The sequence below is a fragment of the Equus asinus genome, chromosome 9, assembly GCF_041296235.1.
Source record: "Equus asinus isolate D_3611 breed Donkey chromosome 9, EquAss-T2T_v2, whole genome shotgun sequence".
NCBI classification, from domain to species: Eukaryota; Metazoa; Chordata; class Mammalia; order Perissodactyla; family Equidae; genus Equus; species Equus asinus.
In genome coordinates, this window is record NC_091798.1 from 20360028 (window position 1) to 20385323 (window position 25296).

General features: G+C 35.5%; 1 protein-coding gene across 2 annotated transcripts in view; it reads right to left on the minus strand.

Moving 5' to 3' along the window:
- GABRG2 (gamma-aminobutyric acid type A receptor subunit gamma2) overlaps nucleotides 1-23236 on the minus strand; it is a 100437-nt gene extending 77201 nt beyond the window's left edge. The window contains exon 1 of one of the 2 annotated variants that reach the window (XM_014842753.3): nucleotides 22605-23236. In XM_014842753.3, coding sequence (XP_014698239.1) covers nucleotides 22605-22711 — 107 coding nt within the window. In that variant the 5' untranslated portion in view covers nucleotides 22712-23236. The remainder of the gene's footprint in view (nucleotides 1-22604) is intronic. The other variant, XM_014842754.3, reaches the window with a different exon arrangement.
- Between the last annotated feature and the right edge of the window lie 2060 nt (nucleotides 23237-25296).

The window sequence follows — 25296 nt, forward strand, 5'->3', positions numbered from 1 at the left end:
TACAAGAACATTCACACTTGCATTACTGGTAATAGAAATGAATAGAACCCCAGCCAACAGTAGAATGGATAAATAAAATATGGTATATTCACATACTGAAATATTATACAATAATCTAAATTAGTGAGCTAATGCTACATACAGCAAAATGAATTTGAAAAACAAAAATTTGAGCAAAAGATGCTATACGTACACCCATATACAGTATGTTTATGTTTATATAAAATTCAATAACAGGCAAAATTCAACTATAGAGCTCAAAGTTAGAACAATGGTTACTTTGGGGAAAGAAAAAGGGGATAGAAATCACGAGAGATATGAGGACATTTTCTGGGATGTTGGCAATATTTAATTCCATACGTGGTTGGTGGTTACATCGATTTTGGGCTAATTCATTGAGCCTTATTTGTGTCTTATGCAATTTTTATACATTTTACTTCACAACAGAAACAAAAAAATTGAAAAATTAAATTTAGGTATAAGAGTTAAAAGCAGAACATTAGGTCCCTGAGGGCAAGAAACGTTTCTCTCTTCCAAAGTGTCGTTTTCTAAAACTTTGCAAGTGCCTGACAACTGACAGACACCCAATGAATACTTGTCAAAATATTTAATGAATCCATGAGAATATGGGTTATTTTTAAAGGTTCAATGTTTGTGAAAATTAACTTGGTAAAATTCACTCTCTTCACAGATGTGTGTATGTAACAGTTGCAGTTAATATTAAAATGAGCTGCCTAAATAACATGCCACCGCATGATTGCCGTCACTCTCGTCATTAAATGCTATTGACTCCTTGCATGGGAAAACTCAAGTAAAAGACACTGAAAATATTTTTTTTTAGGTTGAAAATGAAATGAGGCCAAGGTTAACCCAAGAAAACAATTTCAAAGTCATCTCAATTGTCTATGGCTGTCGGATAGTATAGAAATAAAAGTGTTGATGCTAAATTGTAGTAAGAAAGAAATGTCAGTGAATACAGGAATTCTTAAGTTGTAAATAATAATTATAAGGAGTACTAAACTGGCACTTTCCTAATTTATCCCTTTATTTATAAAGCACTTTTATGTGATTTTTTGACAAATTGATATAAATAATATTCTCAATTTCCTGTGTGTGTACACTTTGCTACAGAATAGAAGCTATGGCTTCAAACCCTGAATGGTGTTGGGGAAACTGAAGCAGCTCATCTTGCACACTATACATTAATGTGGAATATTTAAAAAGCAGTAACCTGCAAGTATGCTGGGCTCATGCAGCAAATTGTTTTCTACGAGGTGGCAGAACTTGGACACTCTACTTGTATTGCCATTGGACTGTGACAACAAGGTGACAAATTAGGCCAATACAACTTTTGGGGCTGCTCTCCCTCACTCCAGAAACACACACAGAGTTTGTATTTCTTGTTATGTTCTGACTATGGAAATTCAAGAACAATTTTAACCACAGAAGGCATGCAAACCATAAAGCTAATTTCAAAGAAGGATTTAATTATTTACTGTCAAGAAATATTCCAAAAAGGAAATACTTCATATTTCTTCATTTATCTGATGACTGTAGTTCACAAAGACTGCACAATGTCCAGCATATGCTGAATGTTCACTACAGGATACAGACCAGTCATTCTTACCTAGCTGCAGGTTAAAATTCCCTAGAGGGCTTTAAAAGAAAAATACCAGGGTTGAAGGCCTACCTCTTAGCATATTGATTTAATTGGCCCAGGATGGGACCAAAACTCTGGTATTCAGCTAATTCTAAGTTGCAACCAGAACTAAGAGCTCCTGCAAGAGAGCATGACAGAGCCACTTGGACTTTCTTTTCTTAGAGCAAATGTCACTTTGTTAACTGCTCTCAAACAAATCGAATATCACTTACTAGTGTTTCAAAGTATACTGGAAATTCAAAATAACATCATCTGCAATATTTATGTCCTGTTAAGATCACCCCATATCAGTGTTTCCCAAAGAGTAGGACACCTGCCCCTGGTATGTAGCATAGCATTAAAAGACACAGACAAAATTTTCTGTTTTTAATTTTCTTTCAGCACATCTAATTATAGTAAGGACAAAGTCTCAGTTAATTTGTAATTTGTCTTTAATCATGTTTTCCAATTTGCTAATCTACTTTCTAAGGAGAGCAACATCCAGCTTAGCGCTTCTGGTAGACGATAACCTGTAATTAATGTGCAATAACATTTTTGTGGTTTCATTGCATTTATTTTGCAGTCGTTTTCTGTTATGAAAAGTGAAACTGATTTTTATTACCTTTTTTAAGTTTATTAAATAAAATAATTATATTAAAAAGAACTGCTTCTATGAAAAACATTAAGTAAATAAATGACCAGGTGTCACTTAGTTGTGGCAAAAACCTTGAAGGTGGCCAAGTTGGGAAACAATGCCTTACAGATTTAGATTTCTTGATCCTTCAGTTAATTAGCACATATTTGAGACTTTGGTGCAAGGCACAGTTGCAGACAGAAAGAAGTACAATGCTGATATCAAAACACCTCTCATCTATTTGAGGAGACAAATAAATACTTGAACAGCTAGAAAAAGGCAACACTTAACAATGCAAGGCAATAATAAAAACATTGCCACATAGCAGAACATGACTAATCTCTGTCTGCCAGCACCTCCAACTTGATGTCAAGGTTATTTCTATCAATCTGCCTCTGCATTCACTTCCACATCTCAATTTTTGTGGTAAGAAGAATATATTTCTCTAGAACATAAAGCACTTTGACGAACTGGTACAACTTACGGTCCCTCTTCTAACAAAATAGGTCATACATATAAACATGCAAAATTGTTTACATGCTTGTAAGGAGGCCACACAGGATAAGAAGGTAGGAGATAGGAGAGGAGAAACTCTGTGTACTTTCTCATGGTCCATGAACCAAAGGTTAAACTGTCCCAGATTTAAAGCAGTTTAAAGGTCACTGAGAGCCAGCGTATGAAAATGAAGGCTGATTCTATTGCTGCAATAGCTACACGTATTCAGATGTATATTCAAATATGTTCAAAATGTATTGAAAATTCATATCCCTGTAGTCTGTTCTGTTCCGTGATAGCAGGAAATGAAATATTCCAGTTTTGTTTGAAGATTCAGACGTTTGGAAACTTGGAGCTAATTTGTTCAGGTGGCTGATGGGATTCTCACTTTCATGAGGCGCTTTATCAACATGTATATACATACATCTGAGGGGCCGCAATTCTGGGAAATTTTTTTCACTTCTTTTTTTTCTTTTTCTTTGTTTCTTTTCTAAAATTGTACTGTTGTCTTTAAGTTCAAGTCATACAAATTCCAAATCTGTCCCCTGTGGTCATGGCCCCTTCCAGAAGGCTACTCTTAAGTTTTCATTATTTGTTCTTCCCGGATAAAACAAATTCTCAAAATCAAGGTTTTGTTGATCACTTTAAAAAGTGATTCAAGTCTTATCTTTCAGTTTTGTTGCTAGCATTTTTCTTCCTCTTCATTCTCCCCACCCCCGTTATATGAATAGTCCGTTTTCCTCTCTATATAATGTAAATTTACGTAACTAGGAATTATGAATATTCCAGGTCACAGAAATTGTATGTTCATTCACAAGCAGCTCCCATGAGCTAAACACTATTTTCAGTACTTTTTTGCCTAGGAAAATATAATAGATATTAACAAAAATATTTCTATACTGAGAATGAGCACACATAAGTGCTCTATCCATGTATTTTAGGAAGTCTAAAATTATTTTTGTTCTTAGAATTCCAAAACAATGTAGAAATCAAAAAGTCCCAATGGAATTTGAAATCATCCTAATTTCATCCCAAGTTTAAGCATGTTTTAAATCAGTATGCTGGTCTCATAGGCAAATTAAAAGTGTAAATAATAGAAAAAGGTCAGTTTGTATCATTTATATATTTACAAATTTAGATCTCTTATCATGCAATAGAGTTAAAAGTTTTAAATGATAATGAATTCATATCATGAAGTGTGTGTCTTAAAGGAATAATAAGGTCACTACTGTCTTTTCTTGGTAGTATATTATTGCCTTTTTCAAGAAACTGCAAAGCCAATGTAAATTGCAAAAAGAGGCTCTCATGGAATCAATGCTTCTCCCAGCATCTTCCCTATCAATACTTTTTCTAGTCTTTCCAGTATCCTCGGGTCCATAATCAACAGTGATATCAAAGAAGATCACCTTGCTAACTACCATTTCAATGGAACTACCACTGAAAAGGTCCTGATTATTTCAATCAAGAATGCACTCTCAAGTCAAAATAAAAGAAACCTCCATTTTGTCTGGAAAATTTAATGTAATCATTTTTATGTAAGCATCCCAGAAAAAAATGTATCTAGATAATTTCTTTTAAAAGCTATTATTCCAGAACAAAAATTTTCAATTCTCTTGTGCAAATAGAAGATTGCTGAGTAATATGTTAGGTGTATGTTGAATCTTACACAAAATTGCCAAATTGTTCCCCATTTTTCTTCCTGTTAGCAATGTATGAAAGACCCGGTTGCTTCACATCCTTACCAGCGCTTGGTCTTGCCGGCATTGTTTTTATTTTATTCATTCTGATAGCTGTGTGGTGGTATCATAGTGTGGTTTTAATTTGCATTTACCTAATGGCTAATAATATTGAACCTCTTTTCAGTGCTTATTTGACATCTCAGTTACTTAGATGAACCTCAAAGGCACTATGCTGAGTGAACGATATGATTCTACTTATACGACATTCTTGAAAAGAAAAAACTACAGTGATGAATAACAGACCAGGTGCTGCCAGGAGTTAAGGGTGGGGGGAGGGTATGACTAGAATGAAGTAACAAGAGGGAGCATTTTGGGGCAGATAGAACTAACTATTGTGTATCCTGATTTAGGACACTGAATGACAAGAATTTACACGTGTGTTAAAATTCATACAACTACACACCAATAAAGGTCAGTTTCGCTCTATGTTAACTAAAAAATAAAACAAAGCTATTATGCTGTAAACTGATCACTGAATTTTTTTTTTTAAAGATTTTATTTTTCCTTTTTCTCCCCAAAGCCCCCCAGTACATAGTTGTATATTCTTCGTTGTGGGTCCTTCTAGTTGTGGCATGTGGGACGCTGCCTCAGCGTGGTTTGATGAGCAGTGCCATGTCCGCGCCCAGGATTCGAAACAACGAAACACTGGGCCGCCTGCAGCGGAGCGCACGAACTTAACCACTCGGCCACGGGGCCAGCCCCTGATCACTGAATTTTTCAAAATATTCTCTGACGTTATTTTTGTGAAATTTCTTGATATTAGAGTATGAGGTAATTGAGTCTAAAATTTTAAAATTCTTCTGGGAAGAAAGAAAATATTATGAATGAAATGGTACTGTGGTTTCTTTTTAATTTGGTACGTAGATTGTTGTGTCTCTTTCAGGCTTTTGGATGTGATGTTCACAGATTAAGTTCAACAACATATTTTATGGATAGGAAATAAGTATACTTTTGTTAATGCTCTATGACAATGTCTTAAAATTTCAAAATCAGCCATGCAAATGCTCCTGAATCACATTGATAAATTTGGAATTAAGAGACTGCCTTTATTTCTTAGATGCAAAGAATTTCTCTTTATAAAAATATATCTGTTGGAACACACTAGCTAAATATAGTACAATAATTGCATAACAATGCCATAAAATAATCACTATGCTTCAAACAATTGACGTAATAGCAGAATCAATAACTAAGTCTTGATCCTGCTAAGATTTCATAGCAAGATGTAGAGCAACATTATATATAACTCTAAAGAAGCTAAAAGTCAACAATTTAGTTGATTGCCAAGCAATTGATAATTAGTAGGTAGATTGCAACCCTTATCATTCCCCACATCACAGAAGCATGTTTCTTCCTTAAGAATAAAACTGATGGTACTATTTTATGAAGCATTTCCCCTGATCCAAAACCTTTACCTGGAATACAATTCGAATTCTTCACTTTATGGCTGCAAGACCATGCAATAGGAAGCAGCTTTCTGCCTCCCAAATCCCATATCCTGGCTTTTTCACCCTTGTTCACTGTCCTCCAGCCATCTGGGTGTTTTTTTAGTTCCTAAATCACACCAAGTTCTTCCTCTGTTCAGGGTCCTTGCATCTGCTGTTACCTGTGATGGGGAAGGTCTTCTTGTCAATCTTTTTTCATAGTAGAATTTTTTTTGATGCTCTTGGAATCTCAACTTCTTGTCCATTACTCAGAATGGCTTTTTCTGACCATTTTATCTAAAGTAAATTTTTTCTTTTCTCCAGCACATACATTTTTTAGTTATTTCTTCAAGAGGTATCACAATTAGAAGTTTGTTTATTTGTTTACTGTCTACCTGTCCCTAGACTGCAAGGTCCAAGACAATTGAGAAGATGTTTGTTTTTCTCACTGTTTTATCTCCAACTGCTAGCACAGTGCCAAACAAGGATTAGAAAAGCAATAAATATTTATTTATGGTAGGAAGGTAGGAGGCAATAAGGGAGATATTTGTCTACTTTGTCTTTATTTTCATTACATAGTTACCATAGCAACTTAGATCTCAACAAGAGTCAAATGATATCCCCTGTTAGCCTGTTTCAAGGTGAATATGGACAGAATCATATGGCTCTGTAGGTTTAAAAAATGATTGAGTGTTAAGTGTGTATCTGGTTAAACAATTTCCTTAAACCAGAGGCAATAAGTGGAAAACAACACAATATACAGATAAAACATTGTCTGTAAGTAAATTTATAAAAGTAAGGTTACAATATATAATACATAATTATATTATATATAATATAGTTTTATGTTTTTAAAAGTATGTCTTCATTCTGGCATATAAGTTCCACAAGAGCAGGCACTGTTCCATGTTCAATGTTCCATGCTGCATCTTCAGCATCTGGCATAGTGCCGGGAACATAGTGCGTAGGAGTCAAATACAATGTGATTTACAAAATAAAGAACAATTAAGGGCACTATTCAGATCACCTAAATCAGAGAGTGTAATCCCCATGTCTTATCTCGTGCTATTCGTACATCTGAGTTTTTCTGAGATATTTCATTGATACTTAAACATCTGCTTGGGAGATGACTTTGAGTCTGAAGTCAAGGAGAATAAAATTGAATGAGGAAATCTCTCCTTCCCCATGAGATTCCCTACAGAGTTTACTTTGATGTTCATTCTTCAGAGAAATTGCGCTGCAGATGTGAATGGTAGCAGATCTACCAAAAGCAGCTCACGGGCTGTGGAAACTCTGTTAATGGCCTGTTGACCACAAGGCTACCTGCAAAATCATAGTCAACTGTGATGGATATGTCAGGAGTATCTGAGTGCCAACAGTTGTTTTTAGGACACTGAGTTGATTTTATTTGCTATTTATTTTATTATATAAAAGATTTTGGGTGACATAACATGGTGTGTCTGGAATTATTTTTTTAAATCTAGGCACAGTAACTTTTACTATTGAATGTTTTATCACACTTTCAAAAATAGTACTTAGCTTAATTAAACATCATTCACTATGACCTCTCCTTTTTAACCATAAAATAGAAAAAATTTCTAATAAAATATCCCTCAAATCCTAAAATATCTCTCTGATGAAAATTCTATACTAAAGACTAAAAGTTTCAAAAGAAAATGGAAGACAGGTGAGAAGTTCTGAAAGTAGTCCATGCAAAGGAGATAGGAAGATGAAACTAGTATTTGAAGGAATCTAATGAAATATAGTTGAATTGTGTCTGTTGAGGGGGCGGGAGCTGACACTAGAGAGGTCATCAGGGATCAGATCTTGAAGGACCATATTGAGTGATCACATGCCCAGTTTGCCTGGGAAAGTTCCAGTTGGCACCTGTGGTCCTGACATAATTATTAATAATTATACCCTCTTTCACGATAAAAGTTTCTCCCTTTTGTACTACAAGTATATGGTTAAATTACCTACAACTCTAGTTACAACAATTGGATCTTGTCTTATGAGATAAGGGGAGTTATTGTGAAACTTTAATGCGACAATAGAATGTAACCACATTTGTGTTTTAAGAAGTCATTCTGAAGTGAAACTGTCTTTATTTGCAGAAGACAATATTGTATATAAAAATCATAAGGAATCTACAAAAACTGTTAGAATTAATAATTGCTAGAGCTAATATCACAGAATATAAAATTAATATACAAAATAAATTTCTTTTCTATATTATAGTAATTAACATTTGGGAAATAAATTTTAAAATATACAACTTAGAATAAAAGACACAAAATACTTAAGAATAAAATTAAGGAAAATATGCAAGATGTCTACACTGAAATATACAGTAAGTTAGAAGAATTAAAGGAAACCTAAACAAACGGAGAGATTAACCTTGTTTATGGATTGCAAGACTCAAAATTGTGAAAATGTCAATGCTTTATAAGTTGATCTATATATTCAACACCATTTCAATAAAGACACAGCAGGACATTTTTGTTTTGTTTCACTTTGTTTTTGTATAAACTGGCAAATTTTCTAAAGTATATAAGGATAGGAAAGATTTAAAATAGACAAATCAGTCTCGCAAAAGAACGCATATGAATGTGTTTCATATTCATTACCTTGTTTCAAGATTTACCATAAAGCTACAGTGATCAGTAACATCGTCCTGACATTAAGAATACACAAATAGGGGCCGGCCACGTGGCCGAGCGATTAAGTTCTCGAGCTCCACTTTGGCGGTCCAGGGTTTTGCCGGTTCGGATCCTGGGCTTGGACATGGCATTGCTCGTCAGACCACGTTGAGGCAGCGTCCCACATGCCACAACTAGAAGGACCCACAACTAAAAATACACAACTACGTGCTGGGGGAATTTTGGGAGAAAAAAGCAGAAAAAAAAAAGATTGGCAACAGTTGTTAGCTCAGGTGCCAATTTAAAAAAAACAAAAACGAATAGACTAACAGACTGGAATACAGATTTAAGATTTCAGAAACAGACATAGACATGCATGTTAATAACATTTTGACAAAGTTACCAAGGAGAGTCAATGGGGAAGTATTTTCAAAAAATGGGGTTAAATCATTGGATAAATGTATGGCAGAAATTAATCTCAATCTCTAACATGTATTAAACAAGTACAGTGATAATTTGAGATGAATCATGAGATAAATAAAAAAGTTACAATTATGAAGTCTCTAGGAAAAAATCTGAAAATGTCTTTGCAAACGTGAAGAAGGCAAAAATTTCTTAGGACACAAAAACACTAATTATAATAGAAAAAAATGACAAATTGTGCTTTCTAATTAAACATTATGCTCATCTAAGTAAATAAATAACCCAAAGACCAGAAAAAATATTTTCCCTACATGTATTTGACAAAGGATCTTTATCTAAAATTTATAAAGTACTCCCACAAGTCAACAATAAAATAAAATAAAACAAAACAAAGCAAAAAACCTGAATAGATAAAACTTTCCTCCCATTATAATGGCTAAAATCCAAGACTCTAGTTATCAGCCTCCGACTATCCCTAGTGATCCCTATCTTCCGATATTCACACATTCACAGATTTTCCTAGACCGTTCTCACAAAAATTAACTCAAAAGAGATCAAAGACTTGAAGGTAAGATGTGAAACCATGAAATTCCTAGAAGAAAATATAGGCAGTACACTCTTTGACATCAATCTTAAAAGGATCTTTTCAAATATCATGTCTACTTGGGCAAAGAAAAAATAAACAAATGGGACTTGATCAGACTAAGGAGCTTTGCAAGGCAAAGGAAACCAGGAACAAAACGAAAAGACAACCCACCAACAGGGAGAAAATAATTGCAAATCATATATTTGATAAGGGGTAATCTCCAAAATATATAAAGACTGATACAACTCAACAACAAAAAAACAACTCAGTCAAAAAATGGGCGGAGGATATGCACAGACATTTTTCCAAAGAAGATACAGATGGCCAAGAGGCACAAGAAAAGATGTTCAACATTGCTAATCATCAGCGAAATGTAAATCAAAAATCAAAACTACATTGAGATATCACATTGCACCTGTTAGAATGGGTATAAATTGCCAAGATGAAAAATAACAAATGTTGGAGAGGGTGTGGATAAAACGGAACCCTCATACATGGCTGGTGGGAATGCAAACTGCTGCAGCCACTATGGAAAAGAGTATGGAGATTTCCAAAAAAATTAAAAGTAGAAATACAATACCACCCAGCTATTCCACTACTGGGTATTTATCACAGAACTTAAAATCAACAATTCAAAGAAACTTATACACCCCTATCTTCATTGCAGCATTATTCACAATAGCCAAGACATGGAAGCAACCTGAGTACCCATCTAGTGATGAATGGATAAAGAAGATGTGGTATATCTATATAATGGAATGGTACTCGGCCATAAAAAAAAGACAAAATAGTCCCATTTGCAACAACATGGACGGAACTTGAGGGTATTATGTTAAGTGAAATAAGCCAGACAGAGAAAGACAAACACCATACGATTTTACTCATATATGGAAGATAAACAAATACATGGACAAATGGAACAGATTAGTGGTTACCAGAGGGGAGCGGGGTTGGGAGGTAGGCATAAGGAGTAAAGGGGCACATATATATGGTGAGTGACAAATAATAATATACAACTGAAATTTCACAAAGTTATAAACCACCATGACCTCAATAAAATAATAATAATAATAATAAAGAATAGCAACATACATGAATTTGTTCTGAATAATGAGCTGAGTAATTTTCCTCAGAAACTCAAAGACAATGGTTTCACGCTATCTCTGGGAAAAAACCCTTCCTTGCTATAGTGAGGGAAGTTGTCTTCAGGAAGAAGTCCCATGTGTCAACATATATTTTCTTGTTATACTGGGAGCTAATCCACATGTATTAGAAATACTATCAAGTTTACGATAATGATCTAAAATGAATAAACCATATAAGCATTCGAGAAACTTAGGGACCTCTATCCAATTTTCTCATCTTACACAAGTTAAGACAGGCAACTGGAGAATTAGGGAATTTTTATTGAGAAACCCCTCTCTTGTGCTTTCCCCAAATGTAGAGTTTAACAAGGGTGGGGAGGCTACTTATGCCTCTAGGAATATCCCCAGGAAATAAATAATGACCCTGTAGTAGTAATAAAAACAGCAACAATAATATATAAAGGACGCTTACCATGTGCCAAGTTCTTAATATGCATTATAATTACTACTCCAAAAATCTTATGGAGAATAATTGTCTTCCTTTTTTTATATGAAGATGCTGAGGCTGAATGAAATTAAGTAGGTTTACCGAGGGCCATTGAGTAGTAAATGGCAGGGGTAGGAATTTGAATCCTGGTTAAATGTGGCTCCATAGCTTATGCTCTTAAGGACCACACTACACTGTAGAACCCATTTGCTTTTTTGTTCTTGTCAGCAGTTATATATGTTGCATTTAGAATGAGATACTGTAGAAAAGATGAAAAGCTTCTTCTTTCTTTTTTTCAAAGAAGATAAATTTCAGGAAAAAGGAGAAGAAATTTTTATTATTTAATTAAACAATAATTATTGAATATCTATTTGGGGTAAGGCACCTCTCTAAAAGCCTGGGGTGTATCAGTGGATGAAATAGCATTTCTCTCTAATCAATCTTGCCTTCTAGCTGAGGGAGATAGGAAATAAAAAGTAAAAGTAATAAACCAGTAAGCAATCTAATAAAAAATTGTCTACTTCCTTACTGAAGGCTGAGAGTACTAAGGTAAGATAAAACATAGAAGAAGATAAGTGGGATGGTGAGTACAGGATTTAAGGGTATTTGCACCGATCAGTGAATGATCAGTATAGGCCTCATTGAGAAGGTGAGATCTGAGCAAGACTTGAAGAAGGTGAACTAACCAGTGGATGTCTGAGAGAAATGCATTGCATAGGGAAGAGAATATTAAATGTACTTTCTTTGTTGTTATCGTGACTGTCTTGGGAACTGAGAAAAACATTTGAGAAGTGTTACACTCTCATTTAATACAAGTGTGGTAGACTACCAAGAAGAGGCAGAACTTGCTAGAAAAGGCCAAAAACCAGCCTTGAGTTCCCTTTTCTTCACCCACCTTATAGCCTTATACTAGAAGTTCAGGGATTCAGTGAGAGAGGAGTTCTTGTGGAAGAGGGTTATCCGCCTAAGAATAGAAAGAGCTGTGCTGTGTCATCTCCCTTCCTCCCACAGTGGTACTGGCTCCACCTGTACCTCAAGGCAATTGAAAATGAAAGCCAAGAAATCCACTCAAAGATGTCTAAGTCTAGGAAGACTAACAGAGGTAATGCGTCTCTCTATCCCAAACAGAAAATTTGCATATCTGCTTCTTAGTGTTCTCTGAACACAGGGTGGATAGAGAATTCTTAGGGAAATTTGACATGCATTCTTTAGAATCTGAGCAGTTCAAATGACTACCACAGCCTGATTCTTTCCTGAAAAAGTCTAAAGGTAACAGGGTGGTTTGAATAACCCCAACAGTGAATCTGAGTGAGAAAGAACTTCAGTTTCAGAATCTGACAGGCAATTTTGCTGTTTTGTTATTTATTTATTCATTCATTCATTCCTCATGAGCTAAATGGATGCCAGGCAAATAGTCATATTGGAATCATTTTAAAAACACTGTCTATTTGGCAAGACAATGCTAGCAGAGAGTCAGGGTGAACGTGTCCTCAAAGTGCAGTTGAGAGAGTGTCGTACAACGTCAGCCATCATACAGCATAACCCACATCAGGGAATGTAGTGCAATGCTGGAGGTTCCCAGAAGAAAGGAGGAAGAGGATTACCTCCATAGAACTCATCCAATTCCCGCACGAAAGAATGACTCAGCATCATGCATCTGTCACCCAGACAGTTCAAATTAAGATCTTTCTACTCCTTTATCTGTCCTCCCTCCCTCCACCACAATCTTGAAAAAGCCAAAAGCAGCATAATAAGAGGAGAGAAGGAGCCTAACAAAAAAGTGAAGAAGCAGTGTCAGGCTGCAGAAATCTTAGGGCAGGCCTGATCAGAGAACAGAAAAAAATTCCAACTGAATGAGAGATTGAAGGATCAATTTCAAGGAGAATTTAATACCTGAAAATGAAATTATTCTAAACTCTAAGAGGAATGGAAAGGTTCTGGAATTTACCTTAGATATTACCCAGATGTGGAGAAGAGAGATTCAACAGATGAGGTTTGAAGAGAAACAATTTCTAGATGATACTTATCTAAGTCCAGCATGTTCAATAAATCAGTTATTGTGAAATTCAGGCAGATTTTAAGCATCATCTCATAATACAAAGGGTAAAATTAAATATCTTAATAATAATATCTAAACATGGCTGTATTTCTATCATTCATTTTCCACATTTTTAGGAGTGGACATCACATATTCCAATATACCAATATCAATCAAACGTCTTATAGATATAACAAAAAATGTTAGTTATAGGCTTAAGGGACTTCCCTAAGATAACTTAGTTTATAAAAATTATGTGGGTGTAGAATAAACTAAAAATAACTAAATATTTATAATTTCCAATAACTTGATCAATGAAGTATGATTTTATAAAGATTGTGAAGTTATTATTTAAATAATTTAAGTAATCATTTAAGTAATTTGTTGTGGAATTGAATGAAGAATAATCAAGTCCAAATATATCCATTTTTAAAAATTCAAGGGGTGTTTTTTGAAAATTATTAAAAACTAATTTTTAAATAATGTAAACTTCTATCAACAAAGGAAAGTTAAAAGGAGATAATTTGTTAAATGATCATTTTTACCTGAAATCATCAAGATGCTGTTGTTATTGTCCAAAAATTATCACTTCAAATTTTCCCTATGAAGAAATACCAGAGAAAACTACTTTCCTTTCAAGAAATGGAAAATATCTGAATGCTGCCTCAAATTTAAAATGCCTTATTTCTTCTTTCATTTTGGAATAATTTAAGAAGAATATGTACTCACTCAATCTCTCATCTATTGGGGAAATTATTCTTTTATGAGATAAAAAAGACATTATCCAAAAGTGGCAGATTTGTGTGTAGATGCCTGAGTATAGGGCAACTTGCTTTTAGAAAGACGATTATTTGAAAAGAACTAAATGCTTGCTTATTCTAATAGAATAAGATGAAGGGGGATACTGGAAGAAAATAGGTAAAATAGGTTTTAAGAAACAACTGATAATTTATTAACATGTAATTACTAGCATCTATTCTTTTACCAAAAGATTATAATGTATCAATATCGAAAAATCACTGAGGCACTAAAATCTCCTGTACATATTTCTATAGGCCATTGGCAGTGCATTTTGCTCTTAATTCCAAAAAAGCTCCAAAATAATCACTGTATCTCTTGATCCTATTGTATCCAAGTTTTCATGCTTAATATTTCTGAAATTAATTGAAGCTCACAACTGTTATGATTTTATGACCATTTAAGATGGTCATGTTTCTTTTTTCCCTATTTGACTGTATTTGCCTATTCATGTTGGATTGACAAAGACTCAGAGAAGAAATATCAGTTGCAAGTGATGGTAGGAAAATAGATCCATTTTCAAGCATATAACTTGAAGACTTACAGGATAGGAAGTGGGTTGAGCAAAAACCCATCAACTGGCCATTGATTAGTGAATTTAGTCTATGTTAAAATAAGATCATGTATGACCGTGTAGCTAATTATCCTTAATATGGTCCTCTATTACATAAATAATATTTTAAAAATACTAAAGAAAAATCATTTTCAAAACACTTTTTAAAAATTTACACCACTTTTCTCCTTCAAAAAAGTATTATTCATTTTCTCAATTGGAGGGTGAAAACCTCTCCAACTGAGACCAACAAATCCAGCAAGGACCGTAGTGACCAAGAAAAGAATGTTGGAATATCGAAACCAATCAATTAGATAATTGTAGATCAGTTTCAGCTGGCTGGTGGGATCTGTTTCTCTGTCCCGTTCTTTCACCATGCTAGGATGCTGTTATAGTCTCTCACAGCACCATGTGACTTTCTTAGGTCGCATTTACCTGAGTTAAAATTTAATAATTGCCTGTACACCTCTTTGACCATTGCCTGCCACCCAGTGAGAATTCACACTCCATCATGGCAGATATCGTGGCTTCTGTTGCCCCGTAATAATACATCTGGTTCCTACCACAGATCTGGCTGAAATACTGTTCGTTTTTGTATCCAGAGTTGTTTCCCTCAATTATGTATTTCAAAAGTGTTTTCAAAAGCAACTTATAAAAAGGTACTAATAACCTACAAAAAAGAACGTGAATAAGTCAGTCATTTATTTCTTTGAGATTATATTGGAAGTTATATTCAGATTGTTTGGGCCATTTTATTTAAATATGTCCAGATAAATTACAGAACTCAGTATACATTTGTCTCACTACGTATACTTTGGTTCTACAACCAAACAAGTTCATGGCAGGGTTTCAATTATTACAAAGGACCTTTGCTTAAAGAGCCTTCCTTGTTCTCCCCACTATTATGTTATTTGGTATTCACATGGTTTTCTTTATGAATGGGTGGAGAGTGTAATATCAGTGCTACTTATTTAGCATCTACATGGCACTTTATCTATAGAGTTATACAATGATTTTTATAATGATATAGAATTAGTACCGTATTTTGCACACACATGTCATAATACTATAGGGCTTAATGTGATTTAGAGTTAAATTTTCTTTTTACTCTAAGCCACTAATGTGTAACTTAAAAGAAGTTTTTTATTTCCTTTTAAAGATTATTTATTCTCTAGGATATGGAAGAAATGAATAGCAAATAACCCTCCAGTAAAGCAAACTGAAGAGGCCTTTTACATCTCAAAACAATCCAAGGATTTCTCTATTTTTAGAAAGAAAAAGGTGACTATACTTGTGTAATGTGGTAGATTGCGCTAGAAATGTGACTAGGGCAGTCAATCCTGCTGGACAGCTAATATTCAAGGAGCCTTGAGTAAGTCCCTTAACCTCTCCATATCTCATTTTTTACAGCCATCAGAAGGATAAAATATTATCTTCCTCATCTAACTCATAAGGCTATAGAGAGAATAAGAATGTGCATGCAAACATTCTCAGAAAAATTAAAGCCCCGATTTCTAGAAATTATAAGTTCCTCTTCCTCTAGAAATTAAAACTCGATATTAAGTTATCACATGCCCAAGTTAACCAAGCAGTTTCTTGTATGATTGAGATAATTAAAAACGTCAACGTTAGATGTCTATGTATTGAGGATAAAGATATCCAGATATTGAAGTAGTAATATTATTTCTACTTTGATATTCAGTATAGTTGCCTGAATTTTATCTCTCACTTTTCTAAGGATTTTTGTGGGAAAACTGCAGGGTGATGTTGAGCAAGATATTCTGTAAACTTGCTCAATGGAAGGCAGGATCTCTGAAAATGAGATGACACGCAGTAGTTAAATTGCTGGGTAACGACTGAATTGTAGATTAAACTCTGCTCTATTTATGCAGACATAACCATTAAGAAAATATATTTTCTAAACATAATTTTGGTTGAGGGTCTAAATAATGTTATTTAACATGTTCTTAAACTCATAAAACAACTGAATAGCAGATTATTTCTGAGCATTTTTATTTAGAGCTTTCAATCGAGATAAGATAAATTTAATAATGGTGTGATTGATGGCAACTGAGCATCTCAAACCGTGCTGCTATACAGAATGAATATTTTAATTTCTTCAGAGGGCAGATTGGATGCAAGATGTCTGTTCTAGATTCCATTATCTGAAGATAGACTCAAATAATTATAAAAATTCGAGTAATAAATATCTTATAGATAATCAAGACTAGTTAGTACACTTATAAGAAAGCACATTGATGGGATGAAACTGGTCCAAAACTTCAGAAGATAATTAGTGATAGATATAAAATATAACCAGTTATCTTTATGATGTGTACGTATACATATTTTTAAATATTTTTTGAGAGAAAACTCCAAATTTATTTACACAAAAAGGGCATCTTTAGAAAAAGACATACTGAGATAAGAGTGGCTATGGCCCAGAAGAAAAGACAGGGAAGAAACAGGCTTTCTGAGGCCCTACGTGGGGAGAAGGGCTCTGGGACAAAGTGATAAGCACTGGGTAAATGCTGAGTGGTGGGGGCCACAGAAAGGAGAAAGCTCCCGTTGGAGCAACACTGTTGGCAGGTCACGGGTAGGACTCACAGTGACCTCGCTGATAACTCTGTCAGGGATCCCAGTTAGTTAGTGCTGCTGAGTGGAGTGAGAGCTGCACCATGGTTCCTGGAGGGCACCACCAAGGGACATAGGACAGGAAGCCCAGGATGGGGAGTATATGTATACATATACACACATTTATTTTATATATATATATATGTTGATTCATTGTTATACATCTACCTCTATCTCTAGCCACATACATAATTATCATTATTTTATATTACTTCTAATTATCTGCTTTTTTAAGCCAGTCATTTAATCTCTCTATAATCTTGATTTCTAAGTCTGTCAAACGTGATTGACAATAACTACTTCACAGATTTTAGTAAAATTGTGTGCACACAATATATATTAATTATATATTAACTAATTAAAATTTATTTTATATAATTAAGATATAACCTTTATTAATTGAAATATATATTATTTATTAATATTTATACATAAAAATTTGGTTCCATGTTTATATGCACATGACACAATTAGATGTGAAAATCTGAAATTGATACTAGGTTGTGACTATTTGGTTTCTGACTTTGAAGATGTCGTATAGATCTCTTATAACCCAGTGACAGAGAGATGAATTATTCTCTCCACATCTACCTGAATAGGGTATCACATCTGGAATGTCCATCCCACTGGAAATTCTGAATCTTTAAGTATTTAAATTGTGCTGACACCCATGGTCGTCAAATAATTTCTGAACTGTGCTGATTATAACTTTTAACCAATCTTCTGTGATCAGTGACTTTAGCAGAAGTACTTTGGAGAACTATGTAGGGGAGGAAAAGGTAGTTTTCCTTTACCTTTCTAGGTTCTTGGCTGAGACACCCTATAATAAAAAAATTAAGAGAAAAACAAACAGAAGTTTAATAACACGTATTCCTCCTGTACACACAGGAGAGACCCAGGAAAACTGAGTAACTCCCTGAAATGGCCCAACCCACCACCCTAAAGGCCATCACTAGCTAAAGACAAAATAAGATGTGGAGGTGGGGGGACCCAGTTATGGGAGATTATCAGGCAAAGAACCGTAAACAAGGGTAAAGTTGCTCTGCAGATTTAAGTCTCTGCCTCCTCCATTGATAAATTTCTAGAGATTTAGTCATCCTTCTCTTCCTGGTACTGAGAGGAAGACACCCTTACAAATGGAGATTTCCATTATAAATGTAAATGCCTCTTACAAAAGGGTATCTTCTATATTTACTTTTCAGAGTTTTTCCTGTGTCTGCTGTCTTAAAAATAATCAGCCTAAAATAATCCTTATGGCAAAGAGGCATATTTTGGCATGTCAAATTTTGCTCCCCTTCAATCACAAGTATGCGTCATTCCAATAAAGCCTACTTGTACTTAAACTGTGGAAAGTCTATCTTGGAGTTGCTAGGAAATTGTGACAGTGAGAAATAGCCCTGGCCCTAGTAACATAATATTTACAACAAAGATAAAGTCTCTAAAGTCGGTCGTAACTTTCAATTTGAACAGAAATCCTTGACATGAAACAAATTTTAAAATGTGTATAAGAGAGACTTCTACCATTAAATACTTTGCAATTCAATTGTTTTGAGATGATTAACTCTTCTAAACTGAATGCAAGATATCAGAGACACATTTATGTAACTAATTATTTAAATTAAAAGTCAATTTTTCAATTCCTGCCTACAATCCAGATGTTTTGTTTAGAAGGTGGTGGGCAGCTGAATTCTGAAAAATACTGGGTGATAAGTATTTCTTTTCTTTTTTTTTAAGGTAGATGTTTATCTCAGGGTAGACTGTTTGAAATGTTATGTCTACAACCAAGCCATAAAATATGCTGAGAAAATGATTTTTTCTAAGTAACACCAGGTGGAAAAGATAGGACGTAACAAGCTTGTCTATAGAGATTAATTCTGTAAATAAAGAGAGTTATAGTGAAGAATTACAATACTCCCTCTACATGCATGGTCATAGCCTGTTAAAGTTAAAAACTATGAAAAAATTAGTTATGGGATGCAAAATTTTAGGAGCTCATAGGAAAAGTCACCTGAAGCATTTCTATTCCGGCACAGAAAATATTTACAAATCTTTAATTCAATTTTCTTTTAAAAAATTCAGTAGTGGCACTTCAAAGTAAGAGTTACATTAATTATCGAAAATTCAATCAAATTCATCCCTGTTCAACTTATCCTTGAAAGATAATTCCTTGCCACTCTAAGTATATTATAAAGTCTTCTTTTATTCTAATAGAAATAAAAACATCCTTAACTCTAGCTCTTGTTCCTATTTACTCTAAATAATTTTCTATTGTATCCCAATTTCTTTCTTCTTCTTAGGGTATTTCTACTCTAAGATGGAATGTAGTTACATCAACAGAGTTTATAAGATAGTGAAATTTGTTTTAAAACCTGTATATATGAATATTTGTGCATGGAGTGTATATAGTCTGTCCATACAGTTTGTGAGCACAGTTACACACACATTCATGTACGTATGCAAGTTTTATGTTTTCAATCAATGTTTTCTCATAATGAAGTGAGTTTATTAAAATTCTGTATAGTTATTTCTTATCCTTTATGGTTTGTATAATACACTCAGTGATTTACATTCAAATAGAAAATGCTGTATATAAAATTGGCTCATTGTGCTCAGTTGAAGTGGTAATAATCAAAGCACTTGTAAACATTATATATGGTGGTGAATAAACTTTTGGAAATCAGTAAAGCATATGCCACTTTTCTTCAATGTGTGATCTAGGGTACTTGTTGAAAGTGAGTATTCCACCTCAGACATAACAATTCAGAATCTCTCAGTGTATGCTTCAGGAATCTCCATTTTAGCAAGTTCTCCAGGTCATTCTTACGACATCTTAGATCATTTTGAGTTTCAGAAATTAACTATTTCACATAAGAAGAAATATTAGCTATTAACATCCTCACCCCAATGCTTTAAATTCCTCCTGGTTTTACTTTTGTGTAGACACAATCTAATGAATTTAATCAATTTAATGAGGGGGAGAACTTACTCTTTGGAGTTACGCAAATCAAAATATTATCTTTAAAATTTCCCTTCAACTTTCTAGTTGGTACTACTGTCACTGTTTACCCAAAAAGCCTCCATCAAATTGGTTCCTAGTACTCCATATTTTTTCAGTACTCATTGTCCTTCTTTAGGATCAGCTTCAGAGATCAGAGCTTCTGTTTCCATCCAGCGCTATTCAGCCATCCAAATGGCTTTTTTATGGGGTTGCAGCAAAGTGAAACTCTGATCACATTCTCTGCACCAAATTGCACTGACTCCATTCTCAGTCATTATTGAGAAAATGTAAAAATCCTCCTATTGAAGAGTTTACATGACACATAATCCCATCATTTAGAGCTATTTAAACAGCTCATCTAGGCTACTATGCTAAGAATTGAAAATTAAAATATATCACTAAGTTTTACTTTTTATAATATTGGGAAAGAAATAGTGGAGCTATTGCAACAAGAAGACATCTTAAATATGAAAATATTATGAATAAAATTACACATTTTTTGGTTAAAATAAGACCACTGGAGACAAAATACATAAGATTATCCTCATCTATTTAGTTATAAAGTTATTTACTAACATGGATGTGAGTAGGAAGGAAAGATGTATTTCCCTATGACTTGTCTTGATTTTAATCCACAGGTTTCATAAATGGTAGAAACATGAGAATATTTTCTATCCAAAAAGTAACTATCAACCCTCTAATTTCGAAAACAAATTAAGAGATACACACAACATTTAATAGAAAAATATGCGTGCAAATTTTGAATAGAAAAAATTGTTTTTCCAGGATTCCACTAAAATATATGGCACATAAACCATTTCCAGTGAAAGGCCCTCCCTTCTTCTGAGAAAGCTACTTAATCTTATACTCTTAATGAAAATACACTTTATTTTTATAGTAAAGGAGAATGGTATGAAAAGTGCTGTGAGAGTTACGCAGGCCCTCTCTCTGCTTAGAAACCCCAAAAAGAGGCTTCACTCCTTGTTTTGCCTGGGTTTCTTCAGTATCAGAAATCTACATTTCTCATTACCTACCCTAGAGAATGAAGGACCCAAAAAGTTAACTAGAAATTTTCAATAAAATAAATAATAGTTTAACCACCATCCCTTTTAGCTCCCTGTGTTACACCTACTACTTAAAAGAGTGGTGTCAACTCCCATGAAAACCTTAGGGAAATGGCTTGATTTCTTTTGTAGCTAGTTTTTCTTTTCCTTTTTTTGGGGGGGGGCAGATTTGAGGTAATTCTTGTGGAGTTTTATTTCAAAATGACAGCATAGAAGAGTGTAAGTAATGTAAATAGAGGACCTCTAACCTGCCTTTGGTCCTGGCTGGAAATCCTGAAAGGATGAGTGTGTGGGGATGTTATTTAGGTGGGTTGTTAAATGGTGAACAATACGTGAAAGGATATTCCCCTGACACTTTTGGTGCAAGAAAGTTCAAGAAAATTTAGGTGCAAAGCACTTCAGAGCACATACCTGCTCAGGGTTTTGGGGAAACCATCGCCCCCCCCTTTCCCATCTTTTCTATTCAGTGCAGCAAGGTGGTAAGACATTAATCCATAATTTCAAAATTTGGGCATCACATTCACCTGGTTCAGCATATCTATCAACACTGCAGGAAGGCCAACTCTTTTCCAGACATATATTCCTCCATGCATTCATCAACTACATTCTCCACCCCTGCCCAGTAGTCCCCCTACCATCTCAAGAAGGGAGTAAAGATAATCAGAGCAAGGTCCCCAGACATCATTAGTGCCCCCTTGGCTCTGTCGACCTTCTGTCTGCACTATATGGATGTCCTGTGTAGATTTAGAGATGTCCTGTGAGGTCAGACAAGCCTCTTTCCCTTTGGCCCTAGTCAGGACTGCTGTCCCTGGTGCTGAAGCATGTTTTCCCATCAGAGAGGCTGCTGCCAGGTCAATGGGGCTGGATAGAAAACCTGGGTGACTGATCGTAAGAATGCCCAGGTGCAGGAGCAAGCAGTACTTTGGTGTACAGGAACAGAATCCCTCCTCCCACACACATATCTCCTGGGTGTGCGCCAGGACCCCATCTGCAGTTTTCTCCTCCAGACCCCCACCCCAAACGCCTCCAATACGGCCTTAAATGCCGGCATGTATCAACACAGCCCACCTCGACAACAGATTGCAGTAACATCAAAATGCTATCCCAAAACACAAAGTCTTTATGACGTTAGCTTTTCCACTCTAAAACAAAACAAATAAATAAATTCCAATAAATTAATAAATAAACGAAAGTGACCTTCGTCATTCCTCCCTCCCTTTCCCGCCGCCTATATTCACATTCCCCTAAATTCTAAAGCCCCAAATCCTAGAAGAGTGCTCTAAATCCGGGTGGTCTCCGTAGTTCCACATCCCCACCCCTTCCCCCACCTCTCCGAAACAAAACGACACCGAAAACAGCCCATCTTACCCCGGGTAGAGCGACAGCAGGAGCAGAATCCACACCGTCATTTTCTGTGAAAATACAGGAGTCGAGTAGACTGAGCTTCCTGTGCTCCATATATTTGTCGAACTCATTGCTTTTTTTTTTCTTCCTCTGCCTCTTGCCTCTTGGTTGCAGAAGCCCTCCCCTTTGTATTATTATTATGCTTATGATCTGATGGTGGCTCCCCCCACCTGCCTCTAGTAGGGCTTGTCACTGGGGAGCTGTATTGCTACCAGCTTCAGGAATTAATATTCAGGGAACAGAAATAAGATCAGCACAAACGCTTGCAGATACCATCAAAGCGTCAGTTCAGGGAGCAGCTTCCAAGTCTGGGAGAATAATATAATTGAGGCAGGGGGAGGGTACAGGGAGAGACGCATACCGAGACAAATAAGGGAGAGAGAAACGCGCGCACACATACTCATTTCCCTCACACTCACACATACTCCCCCAGGTCCATCGACTTAGGTTTGTTTGCTTGCTTTGTTTTGATTCTTTCTTTAGAGGGGGCCGGGCTGTGTGTGTGTACGCGCGTGTGTGTGTGCGTGTGTGTATTTAAAAGAAATAGAAAAATCACTAGAATTTCTGCGTGATCAGCTATCACGCAGGTTAACTATGAGGTCAAAGTGGAAGTGATGCACGCTGCTGCAGCACGAATTAACACATGCGTGGTGTCTTTCCAGCGCTTTTTAACCCTTCACGGCACACACAGCATGCAAGGACTGGCTTTCGTGGGGACAAGAGATGCTTTAGCAATCCCATAAACTGTGTCACCAACGACAGAAGTGTATCTCCTCAGTTCTGCCAAGAATCCTTATTTAAAATCATGCAGTCTTGGAAATCATTATTACAATGTGGGGGAGGGGAGCAGAGAGTGGGGGAGGAGAGACTGTTTCTCTGTAAGCCATCCTATAGGAAAACAGATTTGGTGGATTTTCAATTTGAATGAAGGGAGAAATACTGAAAGAATTAAAAGAAATTAAGAAATTCTGTGCTCCCCAGGATTCACTACTCCTTTTTCTGCTCTCCATCCCCAGCGAAAATGTAGACACAAACTACTTGAAAGTTGAAGAATGTAAATGTATGGCAATAGCTGCCTGAGTAAAGAGTGTAGACCACAAAATAGGAGGCTGCTTTTTAAAGGAAGGTTGGACAAAGGGGGAGGGTTAAGAGGATATTTAACAATATAAAGGGATTTTTGTCTGCTGTGTGGGATTGACTTTTTTTTTTGTTCTGCCTCGTGATTATCTTGAAAATTTCTGGGGTGGATGAGTAGTGTTAGTATGCTTCCCTCTTGCCTAGAATGTTACCATGGATACTGATACTTGGGAGATATCCCTCTTTGCCAACCTAGTTCATCTGCCACAGAGGAAACCCCATTCACTCATCACGGAGAATAAAGTGGAGGAGGGTTTCAAGGTTTCTGTAGAGTAAGGGCCACAGCAAAGATGTTCGAATAGAGGTACAGATGAAGACGACCAATCAGACACCTTCCTGGAACTTAGCAGGGAGTCATTGCAAAACCAGTGCCTTTTCTACAAGAAAAAAGTCTTCTAGGTAGGGAACTTGAGTAAGGAGTCCAGGAGGCATAGAAATATAACATGAGATGAGTAGGTCCATACCATCTCCAACCCTAAAATATACCCAAGAGAAACAGTGAGAAGACAGAGGCTGAGGAGACACATTCTGATGATGAAGCAAAAAAGGCCTGACAGACACACCTGCAAATGTGCATGCTCTTAGAACTCTGCTTCAGGCAGTTATTTCATGGCATTTGAACAAAATCCAATTAAAACAACAACATTCACGTGTAGCAGTCAAATGACTTCATTCCATTGTGATTAAACTAGTGGCAGAACAAATGTAAATCCCTCTCTTTGTAATTCTCTTGTTCCTTGCTGCACTGTGAGGCACTTGGCCCCTCCTTATATTTACAGTTTTTCACAAAAAGAGCCTAGGTTTTTAATAGCTGTATATTCATTTTTAGTGAAGATATTCTATCATATTTTTGTAGGCAGAGGCTTACATCTCAGGTGCCTACTAAAACTAAGCAAGTGAGACAAGTGGAAGAAAAGGCCTGGCTGTGAATCTGTAAAGTGGTAAAAACCATGCACACTGGAGTGACCACAGCCCATCTGAATGGACTTCCCACTGCTCTGTTCCAGTCAGAGTTGCCAGAAGAAACGGAAATAAAATTATGAGAAATGTCCTAGTTTTAAAACACAAAGGATGTCAAACCAAACAGATATGCAGGCCATTAGGTTGCAAATATTGGTTCATACCTTGTAAAAAACTGATGCGACAAGTCCGTCTTTTACCATATGGAACAGTCCCAATTTTCCAATGTGAGTTTCTTCCCTTTAGTTTAGTGACAAGCATATTGAAGCTGCGAGAAAGAATGCTATCACATTTACAGAGTAGTAATTTATACACTGATTCCTTATCAGTATCCTAATGATCCCTATAAGTTATCACCTATTTCAATAACAGAATACCTCTCAGCATATTAAGAGAATGCACAGAGGAACTTTTACTATTTATAGTATCTGGGTACAATTTTAACTGTGCTATTCTTGGATAGTAGGTTTCAGTTTTCCTTTATAGATCTTTCCTATCTAGTGGTTGCTCTCTGAAATTAAATTATTTTAATATATTTTCTAAGATTTTGCAACACATA